Source organism: Cottoperca gobio, chromosome 20 (assembly GCF_900634415.1).
Source record: "Cottoperca gobio chromosome 20, fCotGob3.1, whole genome shotgun sequence".
NCBI lineage: Eukaryota > Metazoa > Chordata > Actinopteri > Perciformes > Bovichtidae > Cottoperca > Cottoperca gobio.
The window spans coordinates 9,655,626-9,668,201 of NC_041374.1; the positions used below are offsets into that span (position 1 = coordinate 9,655,626).

At 40.4% G+C, this 12,576-nt stretch overlaps 1 protein-coding gene across 1 annotated transcript; it reads left to right on the plus strand.

Annotated features, from left to right (window-relative positions):
* The first annotated feature begins 3,194 nt into the window (after window positions 1–3,194).
* slc51a (solute carrier family 51 member A) lies at window positions 3,195–12,039 on the plus strand. The gene is made up of 8 exons (XM_029457916.1): window positions 3,195–3,509; window positions 6,242–6,393; window positions 6,480–6,553; window positions 7,316–7,474; window positions 9,667–9,778; window positions 10,610–10,756; window positions 10,899–11,004; window positions 11,814–12,039. Exons 1-8 carry the CDS (start codon window positions 3,437–3,439, stop codon window positions 11,954–11,956), a joined length of 966 nt encoding a protein of 321 aa, XP_029313776.1. The 5' UTR covers window positions 3,195–3,436; the 3' UTR covers window positions 11,957–12,039.
* Window positions 12,040–12,576: the final 537 nt, after the last annotated feature.

Genomic DNA, 12,576 nt, shown 5'->3' on the forward strand with positions numbered 1-12,576 from the left:
TCTTCTTCTCTCTCTTCTCTTTCTTCTCTCTCTTCTCTTTCTTCTCTCTCTCTTCTTCTCTCTATCTTTCTTCGCTCTCTCTAATCCTCTTTCTTATCTTATCCAAATTCTCTCTCTCTTCTCTCTTCTCTCTCTCTCTCTTCTCTCTCTCTTCTCTCTCTCTTTTCTCTCTGTCTCTCTTTCTTCTCTCTCTCTTCTCTCTCTCTCTCTTCTCTCTCTTGCTCTTCTCTCTCTCTCATCTCTCTTCCTTCTCGACTCTCTATACTCTCTATCTCTCTCCTCTATCTCTCTCTCTTCTCCTTCTCTTCTCTTCTCTTCTATATCTCTCTCTCTATCTCTCTTCTCTCTCTCTCTCTCTCTCTAGATTTCTCATCTCTCTTCTCTCTATCCATCTATTCTCTCTCTCTCTCTCTTCTCATCTCTCTCTCTCTTCTCTCTATCTCTCTTCTCCTCTCTCTATTCTCTCGTCTATCTCTCTCTCTCTATCTCTCTCTATCTCTCTCTCTTCCTCTCTCTTCTCCCTCTTCTCTTTTCTCTCTCTCTCATCTATAATATATATAATATAATATTATTATATATATATTATATATATATATTTTATATTTTATATATATAATATATATATATTTCAAAGAGTATTTAGCATTGCACTCATAACTTTATCAGGCAGGCAATTTTTAAAAGGATCAAAATCAATGCAGCAGAGCCAAAGATATCTTCTTTTATTTATTCCACACATTCTTCTTGTGAAAACCTACATTACCCAAAATGCAACTACAGACAGTCCGGTTTTGGAGATTCAGGTGTGATATTGTAGGAGCAGCAGATGATGCAGCCTGCAGCAGCAGATGATGCAGCCTGCAGCAGCAGATAGCTACAAAGAGCATCCATAAATACACAGTGCAGACACACACACACACACACACACACACACACACACACACACACACACAGACAAAGACAAAGATTGTCCTTGTGCTTTCAGAGAAAAGTAATCATTGGATAAGTAAACACAACTTTGGTGCATTTTGATAAACTCAGACACAAACCGGCTTATTGTTTTATGGTCGCAGTATTTAATGAAGCCAGTCAACATGAACTGATGACCTCTTCTGTTTAACACCCGGGCCCTTCACCTCTGCTGTTGACTGCTCTGCTCTTCCTCTCAAACCCTTCATGCTTCACTTTAATCTCTCTACAAAAGCGCCTGACATGGCAGCTTGTAAATCATGATGTCTGCATGTGTGGACAGAGTGAAGCACATCTGTGCTGCAGATCTGTGCCGCACACTGCGTAACTTACCGTAAGATGTAAAGATGTTGTGGTAAAATAATGCTGCAGAAAACACAATATAAGAAAAATAGAATTCACATAAATTACTACATTTTTGAATCCTTTAGATTGGACCTGTGTGTTTATAAAGTGTGTGTCCATACACACGTGAACTCACAAGGTAATGGCCTCGGTGTCAGACTCTGAGGGGAAAGTAAACAGTGACATGAAAAACCAAACATGTATTACCTCCACAAGGCCGAAGCAGCCGCAGTTTCACTAAAGACCTTTGGATGGTTCATTGAAGGGGAAATCCACCGTTGGCAGGAGACCAGAGCATCCAAACCTACATGGAGGATGTGATCAGGTGATCATTTTTGTTCTATTGATGTTGAGGCTGCATCTAAATAAGTGGTTTAACTCCTGGACTTCACCGAAAGAATGTCACTCTAAGAGACAAAGGGGAAAACAAACACAGATAATAAAGAACTACAGAGAGACACGGATCAACCAGGAAGAGGCTCAAAAGGACTACAAAGAGACATAAAACATTGTTAAAGAAAACGTTAATGCTCAGACTCACAGTGTGTCTCTTTAACGAGCAACTGGAGCAGAATATGGATTTGTATCAGGCTGAAATCTTCCAATGAATGTCTTCCTAATGACACTGTGAAGATTTCTCTCTTGATTCTTGGACTTTTTGCATCAGTTTCACAATCTCAGGCCAGTCTGGACGAATCCTCTCTGCTGAGTCTGAACCTCCTGGAGGACAGACGTAAGTTTAAGGTGTGCCCCAGCCAGAACCAGCACGAAAGGTTGCTCAGACTTGATTCAAATGATTCAATTGTCATACAAAGTGAAATTAAGATGTGTCATATTTCTTATATGCAAGACTGTCGGGGTGTGTATTCGGCTACGTGACTGCATGTTTATCCTTGTTTTCGTGGCCCTCAGTCTTCCCGAGGAATCATTCCTCAAATGTGTCAGCACATGCAGCTCAAGGATAAAGAGATTTAATCTCCGAGCAAAGTAAAAACAAATGCTTGAAGGTATTTTAACCTCCAGAAGCCAAGTTTGCCTGAATGGACATGATAAACTATTAAACCTGGATATGAGGTAAATCAGGGCAGAGGTGATGAGAAGAAGTTAAAGAGGAAAGTTCAGGATGCAGGACAAATGTGAATCACTTCAGGCATCATCGCTAATCAGTATAAATATCTTTAATTCAGTGACTGGAGCTCTACACAGACTCCTCAGTGTTGTGGAAAATTATTCAAATGGAGCCAAGGGAGCAAAAAGATTTGCAACAAATGCCTCACATGACGATACCCCTGAATGTGTTGCTATGGGAACGTGGGGGCATGTGATGTGTTGTCCACAGGCTATAGTCTCAAGAAACACACACACACACACACACACACACACACGCTGTACACTCCCCCCTCCTCCATCCTGCGTCCTGTGATCAATGTGAATGGAAGAATTTCCCCCGTTAACCAGAATCCCCTCTGAGGTTATGTGTCACTGACTCACTTTACATCCTGCTGACGGGGCACATTTCTGCCTTCTTGCCTTCAAATTTCACAGGTATTTCTTCTTTGGTAAAACAATGACAGGATCCAGGGATGAAGCACATCTAAACTTCCCCAGTGATGAAGACTTGGGGAAGAAGTTATGTCTCTAAAGGTTTGGCTCAGTCATAAGGTACTAATTAATTACCACCACAACACACCGCTAAACCGCATTACAACAAAAAGAACATAAGATAAGATTTAATTTCCTCATTTCATCCACAAATCACGTATTTCCATGACCTTTAAGCCGCATTAAATGTTATTAAAACCAATCCATGCACAGTTAAAGCAGGTTAATACAAGTGCAAAGTGCTCTTCATTCTCAATAAAAGTTATGTTGACCTCCCACACTTCTTTCGGCTGCGTCAGTGATTGGGCAGACTGCTCACTGTCCTATGACAGAGGAAGAGGCGGGTCCAGGCATTGCAACAAGTGCTTTTGCTGCAGGACAGACAGATATCCCTCTGTGGAAAGTTTGAGGACGCTCGTCTTTGGATCGGAGGAGAGGAGGCTCAGCGCACCGAGCGTCTGTGGATGTACGAGAGAAACTTGGAAGTTGCATTTGTTAAAATCCACCGACTGCAGCCACCATGGTTGCCAACCGAACCACTATGGACCCGAGATGCATGGAGAAGCCTCCTCTCGCCCTCGACATCATCCTCAGTGAGTCTTTGATACAGATCAGTGTGAAGAGCTCCAGCAAACATCTCCACGATGAATCTTAATAGAGACTGAAGGTGTTCTGTGGGGGAGACTAAACTGTGGGGGGACTAAACTGTGGGGGAGACTAAACTAAACTGTGGGGAGACTAAACTAAACTGTGGGGGGACTAAACTAAACTGTGGGGGAGACTAAACTGTGGGGGGACTAAACTGTGGGGGGACTAGACTGTGAGGATTCAAGTCCTCGAACTTCACTTTGTTGGATGGTGGTTTCTCACAAATAATCATTTATTTTCTATTAATGTAAGTTTACAAATGGTTGTTGTCTCTCAGAAGCACTAAAACAATTAAAAAAAAGTTTAGTTTTTTGATTTCCTGTGCAAAGTTATTTAGTTGATACATTTTTATTTATTTAAAATAAGTGCAGATCAACTTGAGCGAACAGACACAATGCAGACAATAACAGTGTTAAATAAATGTTTATTTAAGTTATTCTGTGTGTCATTTCTTCTTATTTTTATTAACTTGTTGTATTTTATCAGATGCAAAAAAAACATACAAAATCCAACAGCGATATATTGGCATTATATATGTTCTCTAAATATCAGCCATTAATAAAACATATCGGTCGATCACCAATTAAAATATATGATGTTGCATAAAAAGTTCCTCAAAATAAATCCAGAGTAAATGTACTTCTGTTACTGTGTTACTTTAACAACTCTTAAATTAATATTACGTCTTCTCAGAGAACACAGACGTGTGAGATTAGTTTTGAATGTGCAGAACGTTCAATGAGAAAAGTTGGAGAATAAATATAAAGAATAAAATAATATTTCCCCCTGAGAGATTTAGTGGAGTAGAAGTATAAAGTAGTATAAAATCGGAATACCCAAGTACCTCAAAATTGTACTTAAGGGCAGTACTTAAATGTACTTAGTTACTGTCCACCACTGCAGTAAAATACATAATTAATGTTGTTCAGTTCTCAGTTACTGGTTCTGACTTTTAAACAAATGATCAAAATAATCCAATAATCCTTTTCACCAGGGTGGAGGAGTTAATGTGAATTTATATTTTGGATTATACATTTCACTCATTGCTTTATGACTTAAATTAAGTTGTAAATCTCTGAAATAAAAAAAGAATGACAGTAATAAATGCTTTATTGATAATGATGATTCCTTCATAATGACATTTTATATACATTTCCTTATAAAGTTTCTCCCTTATGATTTAGTTTCCCAGCTTTACCATGTGCATTGCCCTTGAGCAAGGCAGCAGACCCCCACTCTGCTCCTGGCGCTGTATCGTAGCCGTCTACTGCTCCTAAAAGTAAGACAGGTTAATGCACATTTGAGACGATTTAAAAAGTTGATTCGAGTCAAAGCTTTAATCACGGGTTTATGTTTTAAATGTCTCAATCGCTACACATCTTACTCAGGATTCTTTAAAACACAATGGTAATTGTGTGCATTGGTTGGGCTTTAGAAAGACTCACAAATACCATCTGGATCAGTTTTGTCAGTGACAAACAAAGATCTTAAGTTTCTTTATTGCATAAAGATGCCTAGGAATAGAACTACTGAAGGACAGAAGTTCTTAAACTGAAAGATAAATCATGGAGCAGCAGAAATTAGAGTAAAAAACAAATGCTGAAGTGACCACACAGAAGTATATCATCAAAGTGGGAATGTGTGTTTGTGTGTTTGTTTGTGGATCGTAATGACTTTGCATACCACAGAATAAATGACGCAGATTTCCAGAATACTCACAATTACGGGCAACATGCTGAAACGATTTACTCACACTTTCCCACAGCTGTGTTATCACTCACCTCCCTTTGTATGGAACTAAAGCTGCCTGCTGATTCCTTCCTTTAACAGAGTTTCCTGTAAATGAAAAGCTGAAAGCCTGAAGAAGAAATAAACTTGTGTTTTGATGACGCAAAGCTCATCGAGCCTGCGTGTCACATGGTCGGACGACTAACGTCAGATCTGTCCGTCCTCGAGCTGCTTTCATTCTGCATCACATGCATGTCGACGGAAACGCTCGTCTGCATTTCATTTGAACGTTTCTCTGTTTCCACTTTCACATTGATCCAACATCTGTTTTGAATTATTGTTGACTTCTTTGTAACAAACAAACTCTCAAAATATTTAATTTCTTTCTTAAAGTATTTTCTTAGCTTCGGCTTTTTCTCTTTGAATTATTTTTCTATAACTTTACTAACCTTTACTCTAATGTTGCAGCTGGTAAAGGAGGAGATTTCTATTTTAAGGGATCAATAAAGTTTTGTCTTAAACTATAATAATACATGATAAAGTATTTATTGATTATATTTTCTATTATGTAGAAGTACAAAGTAGCAGGAAATGGAAATACTCAAGTAAAATCCAAGTACCTCAAAACTGTACTTAAGTAAATGTTCTTAGTTACTGTCCACCACTTCCTCAGCTGTGCTTTTTACGTTTAGTGCAAATTAGAACATGCTACGATGCTAACACGCTAAACTAAGACGGGGAAAATGTTAAATATTACACCTGATGAACAAGATTTTCACGAGGATGGCTGTGGACTTCTGGTGATGCCATATGGCGCTCTTTCTTTATTATTATTTCAGCATAAATAAGATTTCAAAGCTAATTTACCTTCGTGAAGATCTGATCAAGTTTCAATTTCCCGTCCAGAATCCCAGCAGCTAATGTGTTGTCTTCCCTTCCCTCCCTCCAGACTTGGACATCTTTGGCCTCATCCTGTACTCCGTGCTCACCTTCATGGCCGCTGTGTCCATGCTCATCTTCTTAGAGGAGTGTAGCTACATCTATAAGAAGGTGCCCAACAATAAGAAGAGTGTCATCATCTGGGTGAACGGGGCAGCGCCGGTAAGAAACGACACTTTGACAAACTGCTGTTGGTCAAACTTACTGTTCTTCACATGGCGTCTGCTTCTCTCTCCTCCCTTGTTCAGGTGATTGGCACCATGTCGTGTCTGGGGATGTGGATCCCCAGAGCCACCATGTTTACTGACATGACCTCTGCCTGGTGGGTCTCTCTCCCTCCGCTTCTCTTTGTCTCACCTTCCAACTCTCTCTGTGCTGTCTGTTGTTTTTGTACTCGCAGAGCCGTGCAGTAAAACGTCACATATGGGGAAAATTAAACTTCATAACCGACTGAGAGTTTTATAGAAAACAGTGATGCTGTCGTGCAATGTGTGTTAAGTTATGGCTTTATGTTTCTCCTGCCTCTCTGAACTCTCTGATAATTTCCTCTCTTTATATTTCTACGTTTCGTGATCAAAATAGTCAGTTTTGTGCTCTTATTCTGATAAAGACAATACTTAGCTTTACAATGAAAATGAATATTCCACTAACATTACTTTATATTAATATTACATGGAGACGTGCAGACTTCGATTAACGTAAAATGCCCCCATGACTTGCATCTTTTAGATCATTTAAATGTCCCTCTCTTTCCAACTGCAGCCATGCTGCTCCCGTAGTGAACCCTCGCTGTCACCGTCCTCCTGGCTTTTCTTTTTATGGCTATGCACGAGAACAGACTCTGACGGCGTAAACAGGCAACAGGCCGCATGCAGCAAAATGCTGTGAAAAGACCCTCTGAGATGCATGTTGTGAATCTCCTGTATACATGTGCAGAGCCTGCTTCTATCCCACATTCTTAATGGGAAAATTCTACATTCAGAAAAAGGCCTAATTCTGAGTATCCAGGCAGAATATGCTGGTTAAAGAATATGTTCTTGCATCCTTCACTCTCCTCATTCCTTGTTTCCATTTCTCTGTGTAGCTACTTTGCCATCGTGGTGTTCAAGTTCCTGATCCTGATGCTGGAGGAGGTGGGCGGTGACGAGGCTTTCCTGAAGCGAGCGGAGAGATACAAGCTGAAGATCAGCACGGGGCCGTGCTGCTGCTGCTGCCTCTGCCTGCCTCACGTGGCCATCACACGGTAAACACTTACATACAGTGTGTGGTGATCAGAGTCCGTACATTGCTCTTCCCTCTGCCTGTGAGAACTGAGGAGCAGATCTTTAGTTTGATAACAGCAGCAAGTTGTTGGACAGCTTCCAACGCAGCGCGTGTGGATTTAGAAATCTGCTCCCATCGTCCTCAGCAGGAGACGCCTCGGGGTGTCAGTGAGTCATGTAAATATTGATATAATAACATCAGCTTTATCTTTCTGCTACTGTACTATTTTGATTTCAATCTAATCTAAAACATGCAACATGAGACAAGAGAGTTAAATACTTCTCATACCTCAGTTATAAGTATAGAGAGTTAACAATAAAGCAAAAGTTCAACATTCTGGGAAATGTGCTGTCTGTCCATAAGGCTGCAGCCGATTAGCTTAGCTTAGCTTAGCTTAGCTTAGCTTAGCTTAGTTTAGCACAAGAGCTGCAAATATTATTTAAGAAAAAAGAAGTTACATTTCTCTGATTAAAGCTTCTTAAATATGAATATTTTCTGGTTTCTTTACTCCTCTATGAAAGTAAACTGAATATCTTTGAGTTGTGAACAAAACTAAACATTTAAGGTTTTAGGAAAAACAGTTTTCTGACATTTTATAGACTAAAGAAAATGATCAACACATGAATTGACAATGAAAATGTGTGTTCGTTGTAGCACAAAGACTAGAAAAGGGGGAAACGGGTAGTTTTTGTAATATAACAAGTGAGCTTTAGAAGTGCAGGGAGGTGGATGTTGTTACCTACGGACACAGGTAAAGCTGTTTCTTTATGCTAAGCTAAGCTAACCAGCAGCTCCAGCTTCATATTTACTACAACTGAGCTCTCAGCAAGAAATGAAACAAGCGTATTTCCTAAAATGTCAAATTACTACTAATTACTACAGAATACAGCAGAACAAACGCACAACAACAGATGCGACAGGAAAAACGACAACAACGAAAGAGAAGACAAAGTTACACGTAATGTATCGCATAAATTAAAAAGTATTAACTTTATCATATGACAGTAAACTGTTAGAACATCTGTCAGCGAGCTTTAAAGGAGAATGTAATGATTTCACTCTGCTGTATTTCCCATAAATAAGGTCGACCATCAAAGTGAAATGAGATCATTACATTAATCTTCTCGAGGCTCGTTAGTCGACCGTATATCTACAGTGAAAGCTACTTTCTTTGTTTCTGTGTTTAATTTGATTCATGTCATGAATTATGGTCATTTGGAAAACTGTAGGAAATCTTCATTTCCCCTAAATTACAAACAGAACTGAGTGCAGATTTAGCAGCAGCCACATTTATGGGAATACTGCACCAGATTGAACTAAATACACAAGAATTATCCTTAAATATCAGCGGTCCCTACATTAATGAGGTGGTGATTGAAACCTGCTGTTCGATGAAGCCCAGATCCTCCTATGGTTACTACCACATGTTGTTTTGAGTTCACAGTCGTGCACTTTGATGTTGTTTTTGGCCTGTTTGAATATTACATAACCTCATGCTGGTTAAACACACTCCCGGTCGTTCAACTCTTTCAATGCATAGTCCGGTGTGTGTCGTCGCACTCTGTACACAATCCCATCAGGCCTTTCCGAGCAAACACTGGCTGCATCCATGTGTCGCAGGAGACCGATCGATGCATCGTGCACTGTTGTGTCTACAGCAGGTGCAGTCTGTTTAGTTATCAACTTATTCTACAATATGAGAACTCATAGTACGACATGACAATAGACCGTTTATCACATTTCTTACTGTTGACAATATATTGTCCAATAAAAGTAGTTAATGTGACAGGCCGACATGCTGGTGTCCGCTAACGACAGACAGATGTGCTTGTGGCTAACGCTACACACCGCTTAACATGCGTTTGCAGAGCAAATACACAGAAATCCTTTTATGCAAACCCTCCTTTCTTTCTTTAATGCAGTGCAAGTTTCCCATCAACAGTATAAGCATCACAGAGGGACTATTAATGTTGTTGTTGCACATTCAAATTTAGACCTGCCCAAAGCCCATACATGTACCCAAGGCCACGCTGAATTGTTCTAAACATCCTGCGGTAATAATCCAGGATGCGTTTAGGACAGTGCTGAGTTCTACTGTGGACTTTTACGAGTTTTTTTTAATGTGTTTAGAGACGTTATCTGTCTAAAAGCATTATCTGTCATCGACTCCAGGCGCACACTCTTCCTGCTCAAGCTTGGCTCCTTCCAGTTTGCCCTCCTGAAGATTGCCTTCACCATCCTTTCCATTGTGCTCTGGACCAACGGGACATTCGACCTGGCTGATGTGAGTTTGCTAACATGGAAATTCTGCGTGGCCTCTCTCCATGTTATTGTATTGTGTAATTTCTTTCCCAAGCTATTTGTTGTTGAATGGTGCATCATACAGGACTACAGGATCCCCAACTGTTGTGTGCTTGTAGTTTCTTGGAATTACACACATGACCACTTTCCTTGTGTAGAAGAATGACGTGTCTTTTGTGGACAAAAGCAGTTGTGTTTCACTCCCGATTTAGAAAACTCTCTCGAACACTTTATTATACGGGTGTTTAAAAACGTGCTTAATTAAATTGTAACCAATGTTTGACTCATGAGGATTTATTGAATGAATTAATGCAAAATGTGTCATAAATCCCTGTTGTTCACTATTAAGACACTATGATCTTCAGGGATCAGTTAATGAATCTTTAATCTATTAGTTACAAAGATAACTTCAGACTCATGTGATGCTCCTTTCAGTCGGTCCATCACTTTGGTCCAGACGGAAATATCTTGACATATATTGGACGGACTGTCATGACATGAGGTTTGATCTTACTGCACCTTCCTCTTCGCGCTGCGCTCCACTTAATGCATGAACTAACATGCAACAACATCCTGGAGCAACTCATTCATGAACTCTGTAGTTACACATTACTTCAGCCTGTGTGTTGTACACCTGTAAAGTGTTCTCTATTCCAGTACAATGAAAATAAAGAGGACAATAGAAGAAGAAAGTCAAACATTGGCTGCTGCATGCTTTTTATAGAGCAATTACAATGTTAGTGTTATTAATAAGACAAATATAAGTGATGATGCCAATTAATAAGTTGTGTGTTTTTGTGTGACCACGCTTCAGTTGACCATTTCAGGATCTGCTATTTGGATCAACCCCTTTGTGGGCATCTTGACAATCATCGCCCTGTGGCCGGTCGCGATCATGTTCATGCACCTGAGGATCACCCTGCGGACAATCAAGATCATCCCCAAGTACGCCATGTACCAGGTAAAGGTCAAGAGACATGAGCTGGACACAGACGGCTGTTCACACACACACTCACAGCTTTTTACAGGATGTTCCAGCATTGTGTTTGTCATGTTAAACAGTGTGTGTGTGTGTGTGTGTGTGTGTGTGTGTGTGTGTGTAGCTGGTGCTGATCCTGAGCCAGCTGCAAACAGCCATCATCAACATCTTGGCTCTGAACGGCACCATCGCCTGCGCTCCGCCCTTCTCCGCCCCAGCCAGAGGATTCAGTGAGTCAACATGGAGAGTTCATAATAATTACATGTTTTTGTTCCGCGAGATAATCTTTAGAAATAAACACCAGTTTTATGAGTTTGGAAGCGTAAATGTGATGTGTAGTAGATGTAAAAAGCTAACGTTAGGCTCTAAACCACTAGAATTAGGAAGACTCAGTGACTCTGCTTAACTCTGCTCCATCACTCCATCACTCATCATTGCATCACTGCATCACTGCATCACTGCATCACTCATCACTCATCACTGCATCACTGCATCACTGCATCACTCATCACTGCATCACTCATCACTCCATCACTCCATCACTCATCACTCCATGTATTGTGGGTGTTCTCTTTCCACTCGTCTGACAGAAGACATGTTAGGGAAGATAAACAACCCAAACTCACAAACTTAACCAGAGCATGAAAGGGATCATAAAAAAGATCATGAGTGAACTATTTACTAACGTATTTTATAGAACAGCACGTGATAAAACGCTTCAGCTAATTTAAGGCATCTAACCAAAACCTCCTTCAAAGAATCTGTAGACTTTGAGACAAGGATGTTTAAAAATTACTAATTTCTGTGTTTTGGGAATCATTCCTGCAACACTGATGACCGCTGTAGCGCAATGACTCTTTATGTTTCTATGATCCATCTACTCCTCCGTGTGTTTATCTATTCCATCAACAATAAATAAAGTAAATCCATCCTTGTGTATTCATTTAATGGTGGCTGGTGACGACACCAGGACCGACTCCGTGAAGTCTCCTTTAACTCGCCGCTGACCTTTTGTTTTTCTTCTTCTCTGTCTCCACAGTGATGAGTCAGCAGCTTTTGATCCTGGAGATGTTCATCATCACGCTGGTGACACGTCTGCTGTACCGCCGAGAGTACGATCCTTTACCCGAAGAGCAACAGGAAATCAACGAAAACACTAAGATGGCTACAGTGTCTGCATGAGAACAGTGTGTGTGTGTGAGACTGTGAGACCGTGTGACACTGTGTGAGTGTGAGAGACTGTGTGTGTGTGAGACTGTGTGTGTGTGAGACTGTGAGACTGTGTGAAAGACTGTGTGTGTGTGTGAGAGACTGTGAGACTGTGTGTGTGAGAGACTGTGTGTGTGTGAGAGACTGTGTGAGACTGTGTGAGTGTGTGAGACTGTGTGAGAGACTGTGTGAGTGTGAGAGACTGTGTGTGTGTGAGAGACTGTGTGAGACTGTGTGAAAGACTGTGTGTGTGTGTGTGTGTGTGTGTGTGTGTGTGTGTGTGTGTGTGTGTGTGTGTGTGTGTGTGTGTGTGTGTGTGTGTGTGTGTGTGTGTGTGTGTGTGTGTGTGTGTGTAACTTTTATTTCCTGCATGTATTTGATTAAGAGATTATATAAATCAATATGAATAAATATTATATGAATTATATGCACATGTATCTTGTGGGTGTTTATTAAAGATGCAAACTTTCCACAAAACAGTTTGACGCGTCACACAGATCACACACAGAGGTATCCAGCGCGCAAGTTGTTCTTACCTGAAAAACTAAGTTCAGGGAAAATGTAGAAAAAGTTTTGTAATTCTTGAGATAAGT